Below are 26,751 nucleotides of genomic sequence, written 5' to 3'. Positions count from 1 at the left end.
CTTAGAGTTAACCCCACTTTCCATGTTTCACTCCTTAAACCTGTCTTGTCTTCTCCTTTTGCCCCCCCACGCAGACCCCCGCCACCTCCCAGGATCATTGACGGCCAGCCAGCCTACACAGTCCGCCGGATACTGGACTCCCGGAGGGTCCAGAACTCTCTACAGTATCTGGTGGACTGGGAGGGCTACGGACAAGAGGAGCGCTCCTGGGTTCCAGCCAGGGACATCCTGGACCCAGGTTTGATCCGAGATTTTCGCACCCTGGGGCCGGGGTGTTCTGGAAGGAACGTCAGGAGTCGTTCCTAGAGGAGGGGGTCCTGTCAGCTTCCTGCCTCCTGTTTGTCTCCGGGCCTCTAGAGGTCATCTGTGTTCCCCTCTGCCTTAGTTCTTCCTCGTGTGTCCTAATTAGCTTGATCCAGGTCACCTGTGCCTTGTTTCCCCTTGTGTATTTTAGCTGTGTGTTTTCCCCTTGTTTCTCACTTGGTTATTGAGTCCTGGCTATGTGTCTCCTGCTTTGTTCCACCGTGTTTTTCCAAGTAAGGTTTTCTAAGTTATCTTTAGTTTGTTTTTCTCCCCTCGCGGAGTTATTTTGTTTTGCCTCCTGTTTTGTTAATATACCTCTGTCTGAGAAGAACTTTTGTTGGACTATTTGTGAAGTGCGAAGAACCTTTGTTTTTTCATTAAATCTACTTGCCTGGAGTATTGCCTTGGGTGTTTCATTTGGGTCCTACTACACCTCCTCTGTGGCTAAGGGGTATTACCCCCAGCTCTCCACATCTGAGACCGGAGTTCTAGCCCAGCTTGTGACAGTGTGTGTCTGTGCTTGTGTGTCTTTGCAGCAGTAACTCCGAGCTTCCCTATGGGTAGGCTGGTAGAAGGACACTCTTCGCAGCCTGATGTCGATAGATTGAGAGGGACTCTGGCTGATCCGGAGACCCTAGTGACGTAGGAAGGTTAACAGCTAAAGTGACCATACATCGTTGTCCAGGTCACACCAACTGCGGTACGGATAGAGGGGAGCGCGATCGGGTATCATCTAAACCATTGTACCAGAGTGAGGGAACTGATGACTAAGAGACCACCGAGACTGTCAAGACCTCCAAGACCTTCAAGACCGCCGAGAGATTCCAGACCACCGAGAGATTCCAGACCTCCAAGACGCACCAGATATCCTCATCATTGATTTCTCTGTACTTGACTAGTTCCCAGAGAATAAGGGGAATGGGGTACTGATAATGATAAAGAGCAGAAGAACAAGACATAGAAGGGATATAGATAGGATTAGAATGTATATTCCTGCACAGGCAGGAACCATAACTAAAATACAGAAGAGAGGGAATGGAAGGAGCCGTTAAACAATGATTGGTATAGATGAGTACAATATATTATATTACAATTAAATAAAGAAAATAGTCTAATATGCACCACATCTCCGTTTAAATAATTAACAGTAGTTCAAAATCTTCACAGTTACCAGGACTGTGTGCTAGGATTCAATCACAACTTTTGTAATATTTAGGAAATTCTAACTATACATTTTTTATGATCAACCATGATGAGGAGAGAAGTGTAAGCAATTGTTAGAATAGGAACAAGGAAAAGGGAAACACCAGAGTAATGTCAAATAGATTATGAGCAAAAATATAGGAATGTTACAGTAAAACAATTGGGTTATATAATTTGGGAGAATTCAAGGGAGAATGTGAAACTAGGGGGTGTTTAAACAGATAGCCTTTGGAATACAGGGACCCCTCAAAGGAAAATCTATCAGGCATTAGATAGAAATGGGTATTAAGAATGAGTGATGAAACATAATGATTTGTCATGTAGACAATGTTAATAGGGATGTTTTGGATTGGAAATTAACTCAACTAAACTGTTATGATCTGTCCTTTCCTGAGGTTACTACGGATGGTGTCGTAATGCATAGCAGAGATAATTCGGTCCAGAACGGTGTAAACCTCAATAAAAACCAAAAACCCTCTACCCGGCTGAAGAGGAACAACAAAGGCGTTGAAGACGTTCCTGTCCGACACCACCTCTGCCAGGAGACCTGAATCCAGCATCAAATCAAAGCAATCAATTGCCTTCTCTTTTGTGCCTTTTCTCTCAAGAATGTGACAGGAGTCCATGTGGAGTGAGCAGGAAGAGAGAGGTCTATGCCAATGCAACGTTCTTCGTAGTTTGGGTATACTGGTTGGCAAATGGACAAAACAGAATGGGGGTAGAGGTGAGGTGGTTCAGGTGTGACATTGGAATTGGGACATTGCCATGGGCAATCCAAGATGAACTATGAAGCTATCTGAAGAACATAATGAAGACGGCAGAAGATTGAGTGCCGGTAGAGGAAGGGAGTGTTAGTTGAGGTAGTATGTTGATTAAGGACGTATTATACACTGCTAAATGTATAGTAATTTAGACTAGGAATGCATTGAGATACTGATCTGTTGTAATTCTCGTTATGAGGAAGTTAATGCTAGAATTATGATAATATAAATATACATTCCGCCAGTGTCAGTATGTGCCAAGGTGAGAGTTTTAACTTTGAATGATGGAACCAAGGAGACTAATTAAGAATTGTCATTCTAAAGTTGTTTTGGGTAATTAATTTGATTATGAATTATAAGTGGATTGATTGATCTGAATAAGTTATACATATTAATGTATAATGATGTTGACATTGCAATTAATGGATTAGATATTGATATTGATTATTTTGATCGTTATACTACTTGTGATATGGGTAAAAAATGTTATGTAAGCTAAAGATGTTGACACCATTCTTAACATGTCCTAGATATTATTGTTAAGATAGAGTTGCATATTTTGATGTGTTAGGATACTAATACATATATGGGAAATGCTATAACTAAACAGAAGTGGGGAGCAATGTTTACAAAGATGGCAATCATGATAGGCGTAGCACTTGTAGTAATGGGAATGGTATTTTGCTGTATACTACCTCTGTTAAAATCATTTGTTGATCCAAACCACAGTAAAACAAATGACTGTACAGATCATTGTTACTAGTTCAGCCAAAGAAATACACCCAGTTAAGGGAGCTCCAGGACAGTAGGTAAATGAATATGGGACATTTTGGAAATGTTAAAGGAGGACCAATGTACTGTCCATTTGGGAATTCTGAATGTTTGTATGGAGTTGTTCCTGGGAATGGATGGGCTTGCCATGGTTACAAAGCCCAATAGAAAAATGTGGAGGTTAATTTAGAGGAAAACCTTCCAGACTTGTAACCAATACCTGACTGGGCTCTGGGTCCTCATCAGGATGGGTCAAACAATGAGGAATATATATTGGTTTAAATATATGCATATAAAAAGTAACCACATATGGCAAGGCTAAGAATAAGTAAATGCACAGGCTTACATTCCTTTTAAAGTAAATCTTTGTATTATTGGGACTTTGTTGGAAGTCCCAAAGGCAAAATGTTGGGAAATGTCAAAGGTAAAATATAGTAAACGTGATTGACATTTTATAATCCAGATGCATGTTTAAATAAGGAAATAGCCAATACAGTGTGTAACCATGCCTTAATGTATGTATGTGTATTATTTTTAAGAGGGGGTCTGCCACCAATATAATGAGATATGAGAGAGAGGCCTCATATGGAAAAGCGCCCATGGCCTTTTGGAGTAAACCACATGTGACATCTGGATGTTGAAAGATAAGGGTAGAGTGGCACTAAAATAAGTTAATCATTTGCCCTAAGGGGAGTGACTGTATATGCTATGTAACATGATTATGCATTTGTGTATAAAAGGGAGCTCTAAGCCAAAGAGAGACAGCCATTCCATGGGGTGGCTCGGCTTTGTTACGCAAATAATAAAGTCTAATTTTTGGATTCACAAGCTCCAGTTTCTTGAGAGAGATTTTTGAGTTGACTACTTTTGAGTCAAATATTTCTATGACATGCTGCACTGAAACACCAGCCTCATAAGAAGTGTTGGAGTTTTTGTTTTATCTTTGAAATAATGACATTATAGCCATTGCTTTCTCGCTGTCTCTTTAGTCCACACAATCAGCAAGGACAGGTCTGACAAACAAGTGAAGAAATGTCCCCAATATCTTTAACCCAGTTTATCAGAAACTACAAGAATGTAAACAAGGTGATGTCAGGCTACAACTGTAGCCATTGTCCTTATGTTGTTGTTTTTAAACAGCACATCATTTATCACCTTAAGAGACTGTAAAATATGTTCCAAATAAATGATATGCAGTGATAGTGTCACTAAGATTCATGTGTATTAGTTTGTATAGTTACCACTCGGGCTCCCGAGTGACGCAGCGGTCTAAGGCACTGCATCTCAGTGCTTGAGGTGTCACTACAGACCCCCTGGTTCAATTCCAGGCTGTATCACAACTGGCAGTGATTGGGAGTCCCATAGGGCGGCGCACAATTGGCCCAGCGTTGTCCGGGTTTGGCCGGTGTAGGCCGTCATTGTAAATAAGAATTTGTTCTTAACTGACTTGCCTAGTTAAAAAACCTAATAGGGAAAACGTTAATTTAAATAAATAAATAAGTAATCTAATTTGTCTGGTTCTAGCCCAGTTTCGGTGTCTATTCCGCATATCACAAAGTAGTGTGCGAAGCGGCAGGGCGCCCTGTGTCCTGTCGAAGAGAAAACTTGCTGGTTGTCAGCTCTTGGTCGCACTGACAATAGAGAATCAAACCGAGTGGGAAGCGCGAGCTCGGTGTGTGTGGGTGTGTGTGTTTGATTCCATGCCTTGCGCGTTGCAGGGCGGGACATTCAAATAAAATCTGATGCATAAGTTAGGTAAATTGGGTGAATAATGTGCAGTGAGGGAAAAAAGTATTTGATCCCCTGCTGATTTTGTACGTTTGCCCACTGACAAAGAAATGATCAGTCTATAATTTTAATGGTAGGTTTATTTGAACAGTGAGAGACAGAATAACAACAAAAATATCCAGAAAAACGCATGTCAAAAATGTTATAAATTGATTAGCATTTTAATGAGGGAAATAAGTATTTGACCCCTCTGCAAAATATGGCTTAGTACTTGGTGGCAAAACCCATGTTGGCAATCACAGAGGTCAGACGTTTCTTGTAGTTGGCCACCAGGTTTGCACACATCTCAGGAGGGATTTTGTTCCACTCCTCTTTGCAGATCTTCTCCAAGTCATTAAGGTTTCGAAGCTGACGTTTGGCAACTCAAACCTTCAGCTCCCTCCACATATCTTCTATGGGATTAAGGTCTGGAGACTGGCTAGGCCACTCCAGGACCTTAAATGTGCTTCTTCTTGAGCCACTCCTTTGTTGCCTTGGCCGTGTGTTTTGGGTCATTGTCATGCTGGAATACCCATCCACGACCCATTTTCAATGCCCTGGCTGAGGGAAGGAGGTTCTCACCCAAGATTTGATGGTTCATGGCCCCGTCCATCGTCCCTTTGATGCAGTGAAGTTGTCCTGTCCCCTTAGCAGAAAAACACCCCCAAAGCATAATGTTTTCACCTCCATGTTTGACGGTGGTGATGGTGTTCTTGGGGTCATAGGCAGCATTCCTCCTCCTCCAAACACGGCGAGTTGAGTTGATGCCAAAGAGCTCCATTTTGGTCTCATATGACCACAACACTTTCACCCAGTTCTCCTCTGAATCATTCAGATGTTCATTGGCTTACTTCAGACGGGCATGTATATGTGCTTTCTTGAGCAGGGGGACCTTGTGGGCGCTGCAGGATTTCAGTCCTTCACGGCGTAGTGTGTTACCAATTGTTTTCTTGGTGACTATGGTCCCAGCTGCCTTGAGATTATTGACAAGATCCTCCCGTGTAGTTCTGGGCTGATTCCTCACCGTTCTCATGATCATTGCAACTCCACGAGGTGAGATCTTGCATGGAGCCCCAGGCTGAGGGAGATTGACAGTTATTTTGTGTTTCTTCCATTTGCGAATAATCACACCAACTGTTGTCACCTTCTCACCAAGCTGCTTGTCGATGGTCTTGTAGCCCATTCCAGCCTTGTGTAGGTCTACAATCTTGTCCCTGACATCCTTGGAGAGCTCTTTGGTCTTGGCCATGGTGGAGAGTTTGGAATCTGATTGATTGCTTCTGTGGACAGGTGTCTTTTATACAGGTAACAAACTGAGATTAGGAGCACTCCCTTTAAGAGTGTGCTCCTAATCTCAGCTCATTACCTGTATAAAAGACACCTGGGAGCCAGAAATCTTTCTGATTGAGAGGGGGTAAAATACTTATTTCCCTCATTAAAATGCAAATCAATTTATAACATTTTTGACATGCGTTTTTCTTGATTTGTTTGTTGTTATTCTGTCTCTCACTGTTGAAATAAACCTACCATTAAAATTATAAACGGATCATTTCTTTGTCAGTGGGCAAACGTACAAAATCAGCAGTGGATCAAATACTTTTTTCCCTCACTGTATGTAGTCTACATGTTAATCAATATTTTGCATGCTATGTTTAATTTTCTTCTGAATTGATTCAGTTAATTAAAATGTTTAAATGGACATTATCTCATGAGATGGGACTAACATACTGTATCTAGCCTGTTATTTCCCCAATATTCCTATCCCATGCAACAGACACAATGGACTTCCTCAGGTTAATGGTTGGTGAGGTGAGGTTAATGACCATGAGTGTTTTAGCACCGTGTTGGGAAGGGCCTCTCCTCTGACACCTGCGCTGCTGAGATCAAAACACACACAGCTCATTTAAAGGCATTCAGAGGACAGTGTGATATTATGACCCCTTGCTGAGACCGAGGAATAAGAGGGAAGAACATGGGAGGAGGATGGAGGAGAAAGGCTCCTATTACATTGGCTGACTCCATAATTCTCTCTCATGGATTGCTTGAATAACGGCTGGATTTTAACCCTCTGATCCCCCAGGCAAGGTCAGTCATGTACAGAATCCTGTAGCCTATCAAGTAAAAACTGAGGTTGAGGAAAACTATAACAGAAACAGCAAGTTGACCTCAAGTATGTAAGGTTAGGACTTTTCAACTCATGATGAGATACAGAAATCTCATTTGTAAGTAGTGATCTTGTACTATACATTCTCAACAAGCTTCCACCACTCTTGTCCTTGAAGGAAAAAGTTTCTGCTTGGCTTTCTCCAATTAATATACAATGAGTTGTGTAGAAACAGAAAATATGACTGAAGATTCCCCTCTTATCTGTTCTTATCCCTTCACCTATGTGGAGTCTCTCAAGTCTCAACACAAAGGAGGACCCAGAAGCCTTGCACAAGTGAGTGACTGAAATGAAAGGAACATTAAAATAGTACTTTGCTTCCCTCTGGTGGTGTAACTGTGTGTCTCAAATGTGGTCTGCCTGGTGGAGGGGGTAAATAATACTACAATTATCTTCATTGGATGCTGTGTAGTCTGAGAGGATTAGTAACAACAAACATTTATTTTCTGTATTTATGTTAGTTCAGTGCCGTAACAATACAGTAAACAGAGGTAAAAAATAAAAATACAGCATCAAAACTGACAAAAACGAACAGATATTAAAAACAGAACTTGGCATTTCGACCAATTTTTAAGACGTAGTATAAAACCAGTGACCTGTGAAGTACATACATTCCTCAATACCCGAAATATTAGCAGTATCAGTGAATTTAACTACAAACATCATCTATGGCCACAGATAACTAAACCCATTGCAAGGAACCACATCAAACAAAGTGACAATGACTTTCAAACATAATTTGTTGTTGGATAGCCATGATACATTTACCCACTTTACCACCAGTGTTAAAAAAAACACCTGTTACAATTGACACATTTTTTGTGTATGGGACAGCAGAATCTCATTAAACAATAAGTTCAGTCTGGTTTCTCCCCTTTAGCTTTGGTTCTGGCTGCAATAGAAATAGACAATACAAATACTAGAAACAAACAAAATCCAATACCATCACTATGATGATTCAATCCCTATGATGCCCTAACAACGTAGGCAAACAATACTATAGGAATACGGGTAACAACCAATCACCAATCACCCTTAGATGTCAAGAGTTACAATAACACATAGTAAATAAAACACACTTCTGACTGTTTCAACCACAGCTAACCGAACCTATTATATAGAGAGAAATGTATTCATTTAAAAACATGTAGAAAAGTAAACTGCATAATGTAGCCTAAATATGGCTTTATAGGCACTGTAAGTAGTTGTTTCAAGTTTTAAAAAAGAACAGCATATGCACGATGTCAGGTATGAGGTAAAAGTATTGTCTTTGCCAGTCGCCATCAACTACTGTGTTGTCTGGTGTATCCTGTCAGGGCCGACTGATTGGCTTACGAATCACGTCTGTCTCCTGAACACCGCTCATTCCATTCGTTCATGGGAGAGCTATGGTGCCTGGCTGTTGGCTCAACTCCTCTCAATTGGCTGGAGGATGAATGGCGACCAGGAAGGGGGCTTACATTCTGAGAGGAAGCTGGATGGTTACTGTGAGGGGGGCTTGCATTCGGAGAGGAACCTAAGAGGCAAACATAAGCAAGCAGGTGAGAAATATTTACATTAGCACTGTGGGAAATAGCCGTCCCCCAGCTACTGGCTTTCCAAGTGGAGATGAAGGATCAGTAAGGCGACTTTTCAGTTCATAAGTCTATTTTTCACCGTACACAGGATCCTGGGAACACTGCCTCAGAATATACTCAGAGCATGGCTAGAACATGTTCCAACCAAATCACACATACACTACTGTTATGAGTTTCTCGGGTATCAAGTAATTAAGGATGTAAGAATATACTTAGACACTTTGTGGAAAGTTAATACAAAGATTTTAATAGTCTGTAACGGGTTCGATATACCAAAGACAGTGCTTTGCCTCTTGCTATTTCGAACTGATTTGAACAAAGAGACCATCTCACTTATATACCCTCTGTTACACGTTTCTTCAACCACATCTGGCAACCCTCAGTGGGCACTCCCTTGTTTGATGTTACTACCATGCACCCCATGTCAGTATATCCTGTCCATCAATCATTCTAAGATAAACATCAGTAATCTCCTTTGACATAATGGAATGCATGGCACCTCAGACTGTGAGGCGCCCAGTCACTTTCTACTAAACTCAATCTGTTTCCCATCGCACTATGAAAACATCATAACAACTACCGTTCAAAAGTTTGGGGTCATTTAGAAATGTCCTTGTCTTCGAAAGAAAAGCAATTTTGTTGTCCATTAAAATAACATAAAATTGATCAGAAATGCAGTGTAGACATTGTTAATGTTGTAAATGGCTATTGTAGCTGGAAATGGCAGATTTTTAATGGAATATCTACATAGGCGTACAGAGGCCCATTATCAACAACCATCAGTCCTGTGTTCCAATGGGACGTTGTGTTTGCTAATCTAAGTTCATAATTTTAAAAAGCTAATTCATCATTAGAAACCCCTTTTGCAATTATGTTAGCACAGCTGAAAACTGTTGTGCTGATTAAAGAAGCAATAAAACTGGCCTTCTTGAGACTAGTTGAGTATCTGGAGCATCAGCAATTGTGGGTTTGATTACAGGCTCAAAATGGCCAGAAACAAATAACTTTCTTCTGAAACCCGTCAGTCTATTCTTGTCCTGAGAAATGAAGGCTATTCTATTCGAGAAATTGCCAAGAAACTGAAGATCTTGTACAACGCTGTGTACTGCTCCCTTCACAGAAAAATGAAAACTGTCTCTAACCAGAATAGAAAGAGGAGTGGGAGGCCCCGGTGCACAACTGACCATGGACAAATAGGTATGGGAAGTATTTTTCAAATCAAAACGTGCACCTGGGGGGCCGAGTACCAACTTACAGTGGGGAAAAAAAGTATTTAGTCAGCCACCAATTGTGCAAGTTCTCCCACTTAAAAAGATGAGAGAGGCCTGTAATTGTCATCATAGGTACACGTCAACTATGACAGACAAAATGAGAAAAATAAATCCAGAAGGCACTGCAGGATTTGAGTCCCTGGCGGCGTAGTGTGTTACTGATGGTAGGCTTTGTTACTTTGGTCCCAGCTCTCTGCAGGTCATTCACTAGGTCCCCCCGTGTGGTTCTGGGATTTTTGCTCACCGTTCTTGTGATCATTTTGACCCCACGGGGTGAGATCTTGCGTGGAGCCCCAGATCGAGGGAGATGATCAGTGGTCTTGTATGTCTTCCATTTCTTAATAATTGCTCCCACAGTTGATTTCTTCAAACCAAGCTGCTTAGCTATTGCAGATTCAGTCTTCCCAGCCTGGTGCAGGTCTACAATTTTGTTTCTGGTGTCCTTTGACAGCTCTTTGGTATTGGCCATAGTGGAGTTTGGAGTGTGACTGTTTGAGGTTGTGTACAGGTGTCTTTTATACTGATAACAAGTTAAAACAGGTGCCATTAATACAGGTAACGAGTGGAGGACAGAGGAGCCTCTTAAAGAAGAAGTTACAGGTCTGTGAGAGACAGAACTCTTGCTTGTTTGTAGGTGACCAAATACTTATTTTCCACCATAATTTGCAAATAAATTCATAAAAAATCCTACAATGTGATTTTCTGGATTTTTTTCTCTCAATTTGTCTGTCATAGTTGACGTGTACCTATGATGAAAATTACAGGCCTCTCTCATCTTTTTAAGTGGGAGAACTTGCACAATTGGTGGCTGACTAAATACTTTTTTCCCCACTGTATGTCTTTTCATGGTGTAGTAGGAACAAGGTTAGATTTGTGAGAGAGGTGATTATTGGTGCCACAGAGTCTGGATTCTGGTATGTCGGGGAGCTTGATGGTGTTTATCTTAGAATGATTGATAGATATAATATACTGACTTGGGGTACAGGGTGATACCATCAGGGAGGGGAGTGTCCACTGATGGTTACGAGATGTTGTTGAAGGAACGTGTAACATGAAGTATATAAACAGATTTTCCTTTGTCCAGAGTTGGAATGACAAGAGGCAAAGTATGTACCGTTTGTTAGACGAATCACGGTACCGTACCTATTAAATATTTGTATGAACTCTCCGTCTGTGTCCCATATTCTATTGCATCCTGAACTTCTCGATACCAGAAACTCATTATAACACCGACTTTGGGAAACCCTGCTCTAGATGATTCCAATCAGAACCCAACATCAAACTGTGTACATCTAACATTTTTTAAAGAAAAATACATATACAACTTTGTTTGAAATACTGGGAAATCATTGGTGCAATTGTAAAAGTAGCCTACCATGTGAGGCTAGCATAGCCTGCGACTTACCTTCAATTTAATTTGGCCTCGTCTTCTGCTCCTCTGACCACTTGTAACCAACTCTAGTTGTTTTTGCTGTAACCAGAAGAACTTGTCAATGACTGGAAATCCAATAAAATGTATCTAAATATTGACCGGTAGTGTGTTCGTTTTTCATGCCAATGATAGCTATACATATTACACAAAAACTTTGAGGGAATACATACCATATTCGTTTGACAGTGGCTTGTGATTGGTGTCCTTACCCGAGTGTCTGGAGTCTTTCGGAGGTTCACGATAGAGACACTTCATCCAATGGTTTGCCTGAACAATGCTCTTCTTCATCAAAATGGCAGCAGGCTCATGTATTTTACGTTTCCTTTTGAAGCTCTTTTCACATGCACCGCTTGGTCCAGGCTTCAGCTCCCCTATATCTTGCCGCTTCTCTTCCCTAACAGGGGTCTGTTCCTTCGTGTTCTGGCAGTTCACAGGAGCATCTTCCTCTTCCTCGTTAGAATGCTGTGCATCTTCAGGATCCATGTAAGACCTGTTGAACATGACGTCATTTTCATATTCACAGGGCTTGAAGTAGTGCACCGTCCTTGGATTCAAAGCGAAGCTGATGTTCCGCTTGGGTTTTGGCGGAGCATCGACATGTTTTAGAATGGGTTGGATGATCCTGGTCTCAGAGCTGGACCTGGGACTGGCCTGTGGACCTTCCACTTCCTCTGGAGGACACCCTGATCGTCTGCGAGTCCGGGGGGTTGGCGTCGGGACAAAGCTACTCTCCCAATCAGAGAACACCTGCTGCCTCGCAGAGACTTTTGCCCCAAAATGACCATCGCCATATAGCGGTGATACCCTAGCCGGATTAGGGCATGCATGACTACCTGGGCTATTACCATTGGGACTGGCAGGCTTGATAAAAGGTTTTGGCTTGTGTGCCACTCTTGCAGGTTTGTTCAGCGTTTGTGATTCAGGTGAAGCACTGGGAGATGTCTCTTCTCTGTTCTCTCCCTCTTTCCCATCCTTTGAAACCTCTGGAGTCCTCGGAAGCTTGGGAATCCTTGGCAGCTTTGGCTTGGCGGGCGGCGAGTCGTTCTCACACTCGCTTTTTGAAAACCATCCTTTCTCATTCCTATTCAACACCTTCGGAATCTTTGTCAACTTCTGTTGGGATGTCAAGTCGCTCTCTGCCTTATGTTTTAGTTTCATGGACGAGTCAGGATTCTTAGAAACCTTTACCCCTAAACCCCCAGGGACTTCTCTATCCTCCACCCTCTTCAGCCTTGGTGGGGAACCTTTCCTGACAAGATGTTTGGATAAGGACAACTTTTCCAATCTGACTTTCAGGCGTTGAATTATTTGCTTGTGTTTGATGCCGTTCCTCTGCCGCTCTTTGACAACAGGAGACACTGACTTTGCAGGGGAGCAGTGTCTTTTGTTCGGGACTTTAGTCTTTGGCTGTTCCTTTGGCATTTTGGGGACGTCCTCAGTATGTTTGGAGGGTGAGCAGTTTGTGGAAGGATTTTTGGGGACATTTATGGTGAGTTTGAGAGGAACGGTGGTAGTTGAGGATCCCTGCACATGGAGGGTTTTCACCCCAGGGCGCGGCAGTGGAAACGCACTGCCGTGGTCCCTCTCTCTTTCCACCAACTGGCACTGCAACTCTTTGGAGTCACCAGAGTTCCTGCCTTCAGTTTCAGTTGAAGTTCTCCTCTTCTGTGATATCTTGTCCCTAGATTGACTGCCCTCACCCACTTTTTCAATTGAAGGTCTCCTCTTCTTGTCCCTACTTTGATTGTTCTTGCTCTCTTTCTCAGTTGATGATCCCCTCTTCTTGTCTTTGCATTGATTTTTATCACTCTTAGTCGAATGTCTCCTCTTGTGTGACGCATGTGGCTTCTTGTCCCTGCGTTGATTATTCACAGTTGCCTTCACCCCAGAGCTCTTAGGGGGTTGGGATGGTGACCGTCTCCTCTCTGCTCTCCCATGGCTTTTCTTGAGCTTTTGTCTATCAGATGACTTTGGATGGAGGGTATTCTCCTTTTCCATATACATATATATTTTTTTCTTTGACTTGCAGGTTTTGTATTGGGTGAAAAAGTCTGCAACTTTGTCATACTTATCTACAGGTGAACCACAGTCCTCTATAGGTGAACACCAGTTGTCTGCTATGATGTTAGCTCTTAATTTTGAGGGGGTTTCAACCTTGGGAAGTGGTGATGTACTCATCCTACAGTCTTGGTCCTTCTCTTGCCATCTTTCCCTATCCTCAGAACTAGGACTGACTTTTCTGTGGGTAGTATGTTCTTGGGCTGACTCACATGGTTCTTTGGCATCAGTTTCAGGCTCCATCCTTTTAACATTAGAAGCATGAGCCTCAATCTGAGCATGTTGTTCATTAGGGTTCTCCTCTGTCTCCTGATCTGAATCCTCACTTGTGTCTGACCAGAAAAAAAAGTCAGTGATCGGTACGAAGTTTGTACATTGCTGCATTTCTCCCTCTGTTCTAATGTCACTGAATTGATTGTCATCACCCTCTTCTTCAGTTGATTGCATCTGCTTCTTGTCCCTGCATTGATTGTCCACAGTCGCCTTCCCCCCAGAGTCTGTTTCAGCAAGCAGTCTCACAGCATCCTCTGATGTGAGGACGGTCAAAATCATTGGAGAAAGGGGTTCTGTCTCTGAGTATGCGTCTCTTGGGAGGTATGAGTCTGTTGGGGGGTCTGCGTCCATCATGAGGGCTGTGTTTGTTGCGAGGTCTGAGTCTGTTGCTTCTGTCTCCTGATCTGAATTTTCGCTTGTATCCGACAGGGTAAGGCAGTGAGAGATTGTTATGCATCTTGTACCTTTCTGCAATCCTTTCTCTCTCTGACAACTGGAGCATAGGCCACTTTCAAACCCATTGTCAGTTTCAATAATACAAGGACAGTAGCAGGACTTATCTAAGCTGCCAATTACTATATTCTTTAGTTGCTTGGTCTGGGTCTTATCTTTGTTTTCAGCGCATGGTTCAGGGGACCAGAGTTGGAGGTCAGAGCCATTTTCAATCTGGCAAAACAGTCTCATGGCATCCTCAGATGTCAGGATGGTCAAATTCATTGGGGAAAGGAGGTCTTTGTCCGAGTCTGTTGTGAGGTCTGTGACGGTGTTGAGGTCTGCATCTGTTGGGCAGTTTGAGTCTGTTGTGAGCTCTGCTTCTGATGCCTCTGTTTCAGCAAGCAGTCTCACAGCATCCTCTGATGTAAGGACGGTCAAAATCATTGGGGAAAGGGGTTGTGTCTCTGAGTCTGCATCTTTTGGGAGGTCTGTGTCTTTTGGGGGGTCTGCGTCCATCATGAGGGCTGTGTTTGTTGCGAGGTCTGAGTCTAATGCTTCTGCTTCAACAGGTTGTCGGGCAGGCAAGTCCACAGTCTCCATCTTGCTGTGGAAGGTGTCATTCATTTTGACTCCCCCAACCACTTTGGAACTCTCCTCTGCTTTATCTGGTATAAACCACACAGACCAAGCTCTTCCAGATTCTTTGTCAATGTCATACAGCTTCTCGTTGACATTTAACCATGATGACCTGTAACCCATGTGGGAAGAGCTGTCAACATGTGCTGGAATGGGAAAGTTCTCGACCACTTCCCCCAGTGATATACCACTGACTGCAAAGACAACCACTGCCTTCTCATCCTCTACGGCCCAGGCAGACACATCCTGCATTATTTTCTCATCCCTTTTATCTTTTAAAGCTTTTACCAGGTTAGAGGTATCCCCGCCCCAATACCGCTCCAATATGGCCTTTAGACAACCATCCTTTGCATCTGTGACTGTTGCTGCACTCTCCAGATAACTAACCAGTTGTTGCAGCGTAGTTAACTTGAACTGAACTTCAGAAATTGTGGACAAATCAAGAGTTCTCTCATCTGCGCCATTGGAGCTAATGTCCACAATTGTCTGGGTACCACAAATGCGTACAATATCAGTTGCCTGAGGGTTGGTGTGGACAAATGGTGAAGGTGAACTCTTGGCCAGAAGGACCCCATTGTCCTCTCCAGTAGATGCCAGTAAACTTGTTGCAGATGCATCTACAGGCTTATCACACTCCATAACACTCTCAACTTGAACTGTCTCATTTAGGACAGATCGAGAACTTGCATCATCTTTAGCGCTTTCCCACAGGCTTTCCGCCTGTTGTTCGTTGATGGACCAGGCATGTAAAATCTTAAATGGCACCTCATTGCCTGCATTCTCTGTCTCCATGGGCTCTGGGGACTGCTGTGGACCCATTGGAGCGACGATAGCCACGGGAGGCGGAGTGGTGGCGACTGCCGTCAGGGTCATACACCTGGGGGTGGACTCAATCTTTAGCCGTACAGTGGAGTCCTCAGCACTAAATCTCTCAGGGGGCCTCGCCTGGTCATCTTTGGTGTTTTGATGTCGGTGCGTATTGCCTGCTTGTAAAACAGCCATCTTCTCTGTGCTGGATTGTTGGGACTGAGAGGGGTCTTGTGTAGAGTTGTTCCCATTTACGGGTCCATTTTTAGATCTTAAAACACTCTGGAGCCAGTCCTGTATTTCATTGAGTGAGGTCTTATGTTTATGAGATGGTTTGTTCTGAGGTGTCTCAGTGAGAGGTTTGGGAGAAGGAGAGGGAGTATGTTGCTGTTCAGGGGTGGAAGAGGTCTGGGTGTGAGAAACCAGAGCAGCATTGACAGAAAGATTATTGGTTTGTTGTGTTATGGCTTGGGAAGGAACACTAGGTCCTAGTATACCATGGGTGTCTGCATTTGTTACCTGGGCTGCTTTTAGGTCAATGACACCAGATTCTCTACCTCCCGTGGAAGGGAGATCCATAGAAACACACTGCTGTGCAGTCGCAGTGAAGGCCTGCACAAGTGATGTAGAATCTCTCACAGGACCTGCTGTTCGTCCTGATGTTGTTTCACTGTGTTTGTTGTTGACCACAGGAGCAGTTGGATTGATGTTGGCGTGCTGAATGTCTGGAGAAGTGTTGGTCGTAGTTTGAGAAGGGTTGACATGCTTAGCCTGGAAGTCCAGCCTGGGAGACCTGCTGGAATGGGCCCTAGAACATCCACTAGAGCCACCCCTAGATCGTCCACTAGAACCACCCCTAGATCGTCCACTAGAACCACCCCTAGATCGTCCACTAGAACCACCCCTAGATCGTCCACTAGAACCACCCCTAGATCGTCCACTAGAACCACCCCTAGATCGTCCACTAGAGCCACCCCTAGATCGTCCACTAGAACCACCCATAGATCGTCCACTAGAACCACCCCTCGAACGTCTACTAGAACCATCCCTAGAATGTTCACTAGAGCCACCCCTAGAACATCCTCTTGAGCATTCATTAGAATGTCCCCTTGAATGTTCATTAAAATGTCCTCTAGAATGTCCATTGGAATGGGTGGAATTGAACATCTGCCATTTGCCTTCCAAGTAATGGAGATTGTTATGATTCACTACCCGACCAACCATATAATCACGGTCAACGTTATGATGAAGTGAAATATCCTCATGCCCTCTTTCAACAATGAGTGGGGGCAAAAACTCATAGCTGGGGAGGTGGGGTTCATAATTAGCCCATGTTTCTGTTCTAGCTCCACTGCGGTGTAAGGTTACATTAGGGGGTGCCTGGCCTCTCAAGGGTCCATAGAGATTGGGCCAATCCCCTATGTTCTGACTCTGAGCCATTCTGTGATGGTCCTGATGATACAGTGGAGGCGGCTGGGTCTCTTGTGCCCAATGTCCATGGAAGTCCGTTTGAGAGATTTGTCTATAGGAGTTGTAGTGGGCCCGCATGGCAGCTTCTTCCTCATGGTTCAGCCACTGGTGTTCCCTTTCCCATTGGGTAAGGTACTGTCTTTCACCAGCAGGTGGAGCACATTCCCAGTGAGCCATATTATGGCGGCTGCATCCGTCACCATCGCTCCAAGTGTTATCCATGTTGTGTCAGCCCTATCTGTCCCAGCACATTGAGCTGGGCAGCATTTCAAGCATATGGGGCACCATCCTCAATAGTTGAATTGTGAGAGGTCAATTCTGGAGAAAAAAAAGAGAGAAACAGTTGTGAAAACTATGCAATGGTTATCCATCAACCAAGTTATAGATTTTTCTAACATACACCGCAACTCTGAAACATGTTTAGGACATGTGACTGCCAGTTCAGACATTATGGGTTGAAAGTTAGAGAGCCACGCACAAGTCACAGTCAACTAACACCATCAACATAGTACACACCCATACAAGAGGAGCCTGTGCCCCACAAATACTAGTCTGGGCAGGAGGAGAGTTCCACCTCAGGTCAGGTTGACTCTCCAGAGGAATCAGGAGGGTGTTGGACCCTCCACATCTGTTTGGTGTATAATATGGCATTGTTGATATCCAAGGCCCTTTCTCAGGATTAAACCAAGGTAACTTGTCTCAGGCTAATTATTATTATGACAATTGACCACACAACAACTGTCTCTAGCCTTGTGATGCAGAGACGCAACCTTGAAGTGAATAAATGACAATGGTTAAACGGTTAAGATAACAATGGAGCCTATTCATTCCATTGTTCAGAACCTAACAGTGAAACAGTGTAACTAAAATGTGATCTACAGTAGCAGAGATATTAGAATGAGCCATATCAAGAATACACAAGTCCTCACTCTCAGCCCTAGGGGGGGGGGGGGGGGGGGGGGTGTTTCCTGTCTAAGATCACAGGTACAGTGGGGAAAAAAAGTATTTAGTCAGCCACCAATTGTGCAAGTTCTCCCACTTAAAAAGATGAGAGAGGCCTGTAATTTTCATCATAGGTACACGCCAACTATGACAGACAAATTGAGGGAAAAAAATCCAGAAAATCACATTGTAGGATTTTTTATGAATTTATTTGCAAATTATGGTGGAAAATAAGTATTTGGTCACCTACAAACAAGCAAGATTTCTGGCTCTCACAGACCTGTAACTTCTTCTTTAAGAGGCTCCTCTGTCCTCCACTCGTTACCTGTATTAATGGCACCTGTTTGAACGTGTTATCAGTATAAAAGACACCTGTCCACAACCTCAAACAGTCACACTCCAAACTCCACTATGGCCAAGACCAAAGAGCTGTCAAAGGACACCAGAAACAAAATTGTAGACCTGCACCAGGCTGGGAAGACTGAATCTGCAATAGGTAAGCAGCTTGGTTTGAAGAAATCAACTGTGGGAGCAATTATTAGGAAATGGAAGACATACAAGACCACTGATAATCTCCCTCGATCTGGGGCTCCACGCAAGATCTCACCCGTGGGGTCAAAATGATCACAAGAACGGTGAGCAAAAATCCCAGAACCACACAGGGGGACCTAGTGAATGACCTGCAGAGAGCTGGGACCAAAGTAACAAAGCCTACCATCAGTAACACACTACGCCGCCAGGGACTCAAATCCTGCAGTGCGAGACGTGTCCCCCTGCTTAAGCCAGTACATGTCCAGGCCCGTCTGAAGTTTGCTAGAGTGCATTTGGATGATCCAGAAGAGGATTGGGAGAAAGTCATATGGTCAGATGAAACCAAAATAGAACTTTTTGGTAAAAACTCAACTCGTCGTGTTTGGAGGACAAATAATGCTGAGTTGCATCCATACCTACTGTGAAGCATGGGGGTGGAAACATCATGCTTTGGGGCTGTTTTTCTGCAAAGGGACCAGGACGACTGATCCGTGTAAAGGAAAGAATGAATGGGGCCATGTATCGTGAGATTTTGAGTGAAAACCTTCCATCAGCAAGGGCATTGAAGATGAAACGTGGCTGGGTCTTTCAGCATGACAATGATCCCAAACACACCGCCCGGGCAATGAAGGAGTGGCTTCGTAAGAAGTCCTGGAGTGGCCTAGCCAGTCTCCAGATCTCAACCCCATAGAAAATCTTTGGAGGGAGTTGAAAGTCCGTGTTGCCCAGCGACAGCCCCAAAACATCACTGCTCTAGAGGAGATCTGCATGGAGGAATGGGCCAAAATACCAGCAACAGTGTGTGAAAACCTTGTGAAGACTTACAAAAAACGTTTGACCTGTGTCATTGCCAACAAAGGGTATATAACAAAGTATTGAGAAACTGTTGTTATTGACCAAATACTTATTTTCCACCATAATTTGCAAATAAATTCATAAAAAATCCTACAATGTGATTTTCTGGAGAAAAAAATTCTCCTTTTGTCTGTCATAGTTGACGTGTACCTATGATGAAAATTACAGGCCTCTCTCATCTTTTTAAGTGGGAGAACTTGCACAATTGGTGGCTGACTAAATACTTTTTTTCCCCACTGTATTTGCGCTTTCAAACCTCAATAGCTTTCAAACCACTTGAGCCACAGACTCCAAAGTGTCATGATGTTGGAAAAATTGCACACACCATTGCACAGGTCTTATTTTCACGATATGGACATTAATTTGCTTTCCAAACCTAATAAACATGTGGAAATGTGAGCAGCATTCCATATTCCTAGTTGAATTAGTTAGGGAGCATAAACAAAGTCACATTTTTACAGTCTAATTTAAATAGCTTATTGGTCATGTGACCTACTGACCTCAACCATGGTTCAGAATGTCTGGCAGTCTGACTAAAGTGCCAGAGGTATGAGGAGAGACATTCTCCTTTGTATTTATGGGAACAAATATTTCCTAACGCTTAGAATCCTATTCTTGGACAGTTAGTAGACAATGTATCAATATGGAGAAAAAAAAACATTGTTCACTATTTACTGTCCATGAGTGACCTCAACCTTGTGGTTCTGTGTGTGTTTGGACCAATAAAGTGCCAACTCAATTCTACTACTGACTAGTCTCTCATGCCCCTATGACCAGAGGCAATAGTTTCTAATCTAAACCAGCCCTTTTTTACTGGAGTACACTAACCCCTAATTGGGGCTCTTTCTTGACACATAGTAGCAGTTTACCAGATAAGAAGTCAAAAAAGTAGATTGTTGTAAGGGTTTATTAGGTCCTGTTCTGGCCCCATTGTCATATCTGTTCTGGATTATGAGTGGTAAAAACATAGCTGAAATGTGCCTCTTTGTATGTGTATACTGTATGTGGGAATGTCCATCCTACATGTAGTGTTGGTACATGGAATACTCATCAACTGCATATATCATAAATTGGTATGGCAAATAGAAGTATTATGTTCAACAACTGACATTTACGGATCATATTTTGACAAAACACACTTTAAATGGGTGCTTACAATTAATTATCTATTGTCATAGACTTGGTGGGCACTGTCATCTGTGATCTTTGTGATATGACTTTCTTTAAGCACGTTCTGATGAAACTGTCACTTCATATTTTTTTCTTAAATATGTCGTGGATAATTATCACTATACTTGTTAACAATCAAAAGTTCTTCCAGAGTTTTTGTTGAATCAAGATAGACTTTTATTACATGAAGTCTATCTTGATCGTTCGCAGCGACGCCGTTTTTCAAACAAAGTCAACACCGCAGCCATTGCTAGCTAGCCAACACTACCAGCTACCAGCTTGCAGTACTGTAGCAACTAAATGCAATATCCTTTTAGCCAGCTACATTCGTTCGCAGCGACGCCGTTTTATCAAACAAAGTCATCACCGCAGCCATTGCTAGCTAGCCAACGCTACCAGCTAGCAGTACTATAGCAACTAAATACAATATAATTTTAGCCAGCGACATTCGTTCGCAGCGACGCCGTTTTTCAAACAAAGTCAACACAGCAGCCATTGCTAGCTAGCCAACACTACCAGCTAGCAGTACTGTAGCAGCTAAATACAATATCTTTGTGCTAGCTAGCCAACGTTTAATTATTGCTGCGTTATGAAAGGAACTAGACACGGACACGAATTATCTGTTTAGTGTGTTAACACACTATTGGTAGTTTGTTGTAACCAAGTATTGGTGCTAAACCGTGTGTTATTGGATGCTAGCATGCTAGTTAGCTATGGCGTCATAGTTAGCTAGCTGAATAAAGTAAGTTGAGTCTATTCCTTGAAACATTGAACCGCTGTAGTTTACAACAATTCTAATTTCTAAAGTGGAAGTTGGGAGAGTTTTATTCGGGTGTTTCAGTGAAACAATTATAGTTTCTGAGGTGGAAGTTGGGAGAGTTATATTTGGGAGTTGTGGTGAGGGAGGCCCCGCTCTCTCCTTTCCCAGATGTTTAGTTCATTTCATTCCGATCTCCTCTGCATTATTGTAGCCATTCAGCTATGCCTCTGCCTATCCCTGTTCTCTCCTCTCCGCACAGGCTACACAAACGCCTCACACCGCGTGGCTGCTGCCTCTCTAACCTGGTGGTCCCTGCATGCACCACACACCTGGAGTTCCAGGTCTCAGGCAGCCTCTGGAACTGCCGTTCTGCTGCCAACAATTCTGACTTCATCCCAGCCTATGCTACCCTCCAGTCCCTCGACTTCCTGGCGTGACGGAAACATGGATTACCACTGAAAACACTGCTACTCCTACTGCTCTCTCCTCGTCTGACCATGTGTTCTCGCATACCCCGAGAGCATCTGGTCAGAGGGGTGGTGGCACAGGAATCCTAATCTCTCCCAAGTGGACATTCTCAATTTTTCCCCTAACCCATCTGTCTATCTCCTCATTTGAATTCCATGCTGTCACAGTCACTAGCCCATTTAAGCTTAATATCCTTGTCATCTATCGCCTCCAGGTTCCCTTGGAGAGTTCATCAATGAGCTTGACGCCTTGATAAGTTCCTTTCCTGAGGATGGCTCACCCCTCACAGTTTTGGGGGATTTCAACCTCCCTACGTCTACATTTGACTCATTTCTCTCTGCCTCCTTCTTTCCACTCCTCTCCTCTTTTGACCTCACCCTCTCACCGTCCCCCCCTACTCACAAGGCAGGCAATACGCTTGACCTCATCTTTACTAGATGCTGCTCTTCTACTAATCTCACTGCAACTCCCATCCATGTCTCAGACCACTACTTTGTATCCTTTTCTCTCTCGCTCTCCTCCAACACTACTCACTCTGCCCCTACACAGATGGTAATGCGTTGCCGCAACCTTCGCTCTCTCTCTCCCACTACTCTCTCCTCTTCCATCCTATCATCTCTTCCCTCTGCTCAATCCTTCTCCCTCCAATCTCCTGATTCTGCCTCCTCAACCCTCCTCTCCTCCCTTTCTGCATCCGTCTCGGTCCTCCCCTCCAGCTCCGTGGCTTGATGACTCATTGCGAGCTCACAGAACAGAGCTCTGGGCAGCTGAGCGGAAATGGAAGAAAACTAGACTCCCTGCGGACCTGGCATCTTTTCACTCCCTCCTCTCTACATTTTCTTCATCTGTTTCTGCTGCTAAGGCCACTTTCTACCACTCTAAATTCCAAGCATCTGCCTCTAACCCTAGGAAGCTCTTTGCCACATTCTCCTCCCTGCTGAATCCCCCCCCCCCCCCTCTCTCTGTGGATGACTTCGTCAACCACTTTGAAAGGAAGGTTGACGACATCCGATCCTCGTTTGTTAAGTCTAATGACACTGCTGGTCCTGCTCACACTGCCCTACCCTATGCTTTGACTTCTTTCTCCCCTCTCTCTCCAGATAAAATCTCGCGACTGCAGGCCGCCCAACAACCTGCCCGCTTGACCCCATCCCCTCCTCTCTTCTCCAGACCATCTCCGGTGACCTTTTCCCCTACCTCACCTCGCTGATCAACTCATCCTTGACCGCTGGCTATGTCCCTTCCATCTTCAAGAGAGCGAGAGTTGCACCCCTTCTCAAAAAACCAACACTCGATCCCTCTGATGTCAACAACTACAGACCAGTATCCCTTCTTTCTTTTCTTTCCAAAACTATTGAGCGTGCCGTCTTTAGCCAACTCTCTTGCTATCTCTCTCAGAATGACCTTCTTGATCCAAACCAGTCAGGTTTCATGACTGGTCATTCAACTGAGACTGCTCTTCTCTGTGTCACGGAGGCTCTCCGCACTGCTAAAGCTAACTCTCTCTCCTCTGCTCTTGTCCTTCTAGACCTGTCTGCTGCCTTTGATACTGTGAACCATCAGATCCTCCTCTCCACCCTCTCCGAGCTGGGCATCTCCGGCGCGGCTCACTCTTGGATTGCGTCCTACCTGACCGGTCGCTCCTACCAAGTGGCGTGGCGAGAAGCTGTCTCCGCACCACGTGCTCTCACCACTGGTGTCCCCCAGGGCTCAGTTCTAGGCCCTCTCCTATTCTCCCTATACACCAAGTCACTTGGCTCTGTCATATCCTCACATGGCCTCTCCTATCATTGCTACGCTGACGATACACAACTAATCTTCTCCTTTCCCCCTTCTGATAACCAGGTGGCGAATCGCATCTCTGCATGTCTGGCAGACATATCAGTATGGATGACGGATCACCACCTCAAGCTGAACCTTGGCAAGACGGAGCTGCTCTTCCTCCCGGGGAAGGACTGCCCGTTCCATGATCTCGCCATCACGGTTGACAACTCCGTTGTGTCCTCCTCTCAGAGTGCGAAGAGCCTTGGCGTGACCCTGGACAACACCCTGTCGTTCTCCGCTAACATCAAGGCGGTGACCCGATCCTGCAGGTTCACACTCTACAACATTCGGAGAGTACGACCCTGCCTTACACAGGAAGCGGCACAGGTCCTAATCCAGGCACTTGTCATCTCCCGTCTGGATTACTGCAACTCGCTGTTGGCTGGGCTCCCTGCCTGTGCCATTAAACCCCTACAACTCATCCAGAATGCCGCAGCCCGTCTGGTGTTCAACCTTCCCAAGTTCTCTCACGTCACCCCGCTCCTCCGCACACTCCACTGGCTTCCAGTTGAAGCTCGCATCTGTTACAAGACCATGGTGCTTGCCTATGGAGCTGTGAGGGGAACGGCACCTCCGTACCTTCAGGCTCTGATCAGTCCCTACACCCAAACGAGGGCATTGCGTTCATCCACCTCTGGCCTGCTGGCTCCCCTTCCTCTGCGGAAGCATAGTTCCCGCTCAGCCCAGTCAAAACTGTTCGCTGCTCTGGCACCCCAATGGTGGAACAAGCTCCCTCACGACGCCAGGACAGCGGAGTCACTCACCACTTTCCGGAGACATTTGAAACCCCACCTCTTTAAGGAATACCTGGGATAGGATAAAGTAATCCTTCTACCCCCCCCCCCTAAAAAAAAAAAATGTGTAAAGTGGTTATCCCACTGGCTATAGGGTGAATGCACCAATTTGTAAGTCGCTCTGGATAAGAGCGTCTGCTAAATGACGTAAATGTAAATGTAATGTAAATGAAAGCCGAGCTGGTCAATGGAGTAGCTGCTTGCCATGACTCGAAGCTCTCCTTTTATACAGACACAAATGCATAGTCAAGCTTATACAACATACAGTGAGGGAAAAAAGTATTTGATCCCCTGCTGATTTTGTACGTTTGCCCACTGACAAATAAATGATCAGTCTATCATTTTAATGGAAGGTTTATTTGAACAGTGAGAGACAGAATAACAACAAAAAAATCCTGAAAAATGCATGTAGAAAATGTTATAAATTGATTTGCACTTTAATGAGGGAATTAAGTATTTGACCCCCTCTCAATCAGAAAGATTTCTGGCTCCCAGGTGTCTTTTATACAGGTAACGAGCTGAGATTAGGAGCACACTCTTAAAGGGAGTGCTCCTAATCTCAGTTTGTTACCTGTATAAAAGACACCTGTCCACAGAAGCAATCAATCCATCAGATTACAAATTCTCCACCATGGCCAAGACCAAAGAGCTCTCCAAGGATGTCAGGGACAATGTTGTAGACCTACACAAGGCTGGAATGGGCTACAAGACCATCGCCAAGCAGCTTGGTGGGAAGGTGACAACAGTTGGTGCGATTATTCGCAAATGGAAAAACACAAAAGAACGGTCAATCTCCCTCGGCCTGGGGCTCCTTGCAAGATCTCACCTCGTGGAGTTGCAATGATCATGAGAACGGTGAGGAATCAGCCCAGAACTACACGGGAGGATCTTGTCAATGATCTCAAGGCAGCTGGGACCATAGTCACCAAGAAAACAATTAGTAGCACACTACGCTGTGAAGGACTGAAATCATGCAGCGCTCGCAAGGTCCCCCTGCTCAAGAAAGCACATATACAGGCCCGTCTGAAGTTTGGCAATGAACATCTGAATGATTCAGAGGAGAACTGGGTGAAAGTGTTGTGGTCAGATGAGACCAAAATCGAGCTCTTTGGCATCAACTCAACTCGCCGTGTTTGGAGGAGGAGGAGGAGGAATGCTGCCTATGACCCCAAGAACACCATCCCCACCGTCAAACATGGAGGTGGAAACATTATGCTTTGGGGGTGTTTTTCTGCTAAGGGGACAGGACAACTTCACCGCATCAAAGGGACGATGTACGTGGCCATGTACCGTCAAATCTTGGGTGAGAACCTCTTTCCCTCAGCCAGGGCATTGAAAATGGGTCGTGGATGGGTATTCCAGCATGACAATGACCCAAAACACACGGCCAAGGCAACAAAGGAGTGGCTCAAGAAGAAGCACATTAAGGTCCTGGAGTGGCCTAGCCAGTCTCCAGACCTTAATCCCATAGAAAATCTGTGGAGGGAGCTGAAGGTTCGATTTGCCAAACGTCAGCCTCGAAACCTTAATGACTTGGAGAAGATCTGCAAAGAGGAGTGGGACAAAATCCCTCCTGAGATGTGTGCAAACCTGGTGGTCAACTACAAGAAACGTCTGACCTCTGTGATTGCCAACAAGGGTTTTGCCACCAAGTATTAAGTCATGTTTTGCAGAGGGGTCAAATACTTATTTCCCTCATTAAAATGCATATCAATTCATAACATTTTTGACATGCGTTTTTCTGGATTTTTTTGTTGTTATTCTGTCTCTCACTGTTCAAATAAACCTACCATTAAAATTATAGACTGATCATGTCTTTGTCAGTGGGCAAACGTACAAAATCAGCAGGGGATCAAATACTTTTCCCCCTCACTGTACATAGTTACTCCTCTTGATATGAATGAATAACATCTTTCAGTGTCACATGTTGGTTACTCACGAGGCTACGTGCATTTCTCGAAGTGGGGCTTCTGTCTCTTATTAGTGGCGTGACTCAAAAAAGTATATACATACAGTGGGGAGAACAAGTATTTGATACACTGCCGATTTTGCAGGTTTTCCTACTTACAAAGCATGTAGAGGTCTGTAATATTTTATCATAGGTACACTTCAACTGTGAGAGACGGAATCTAAAACAAAAATCCAGAAAATCACATTGTATGATTTTTAAGTAATTAATTTGCATTTTATTGCATGACATAAGTATTTGATCACCTACCAACCAGTAAGAATTCCGGCTCTCACAGACCTGTTAGTTTTTCTTTAAGAAGCCCTCCTGTTCTCCACTCATTACCTGTATTAACTGCACCTGTTTGAACTCGTTAACTGTATAAAAGACACCTGTCCACACATTCAATCAAACAGACTCCAACCTCTCCACAATGGCCAAGACCAGAGAGCTGTGTAAGGACATCAGGGATAAAATTGTAGACCTGCACAAGGCTGGGATGGGCTACAGGACAATAGGCAAGCAGCTTGG

At 44.2% G+C, this 26,751-nt stretch overlaps 1 protein-coding gene and 1 long non-coding RNA gene across 3 annotated transcripts in view; one reads left to right on the top strand and one right to left on the bottom strand.

Moving 5' to 3' along the window:
• Positions 1-7,172: 7,172 nt before the first annotated feature.
• Positions 7,173-26,751, top strand: part of LOC311130153 — a 31,819-nt gene continuing 12,240 nt past the window's right edge. Inside the window, exons 1-2 of the long non-coding RNA XR_014613337.1 lie at positions 7,173-7,245; positions 8,286-8,510. This is a non-coding gene — a long non-coding RNA (uncharacterized lncRNA). The remainder of the gene's footprint in view (positions 7,246-8,285; positions 8,511-26,751) is intronic.
• Positions 7,416-15,047, bottom strand: LOC311129498 (uncharacterized protein). Of its 2 annotated transcripts, none has more exons than XM_084161792.1 (3): positions 11,420-15,047; positions 11,223-11,288; positions 7,416-8,485 (listed from the first exon to the last, which is right to left on the bottom strand). In XM_084161792.1, the coding sequence occupies exons 1-2, from the start codon at positions 14,901-14,903 to the stop codon at positions 11,230-11,232; spliced, it is 3,543 nt and encodes a 1,180-aa protein (XP_084017918.1). In that variant the 5' UTR covers positions 14,904-15,047; the 3' UTR covers positions 7,416-8,485; positions 11,223-11,229. The 2 variants fall into 2 exon arrangements, with proteins under 2 accessions (XP_084017918.1, XP_084017919.1); XM_084161793.1 differs by having other exon boundaries at positions 8,407-8,485; positions 11,459-15,046.

This window comes from Coregonus lavaretus (assembly GCF_964263955.1).
Source record: "Coregonus lavaretus genome assembly, chromosome: 5".
Taxonomy (NCBI): Eukaryota; Metazoa; Chordata; class Actinopteri; order Salmoniformes; family Salmonidae; genus Coregonus; species Coregonus lavaretus.
Note: the sequence above shows the minus strand (reverse complement) of the source record. Positions and strands in the feature narration are given on the sequence as shown.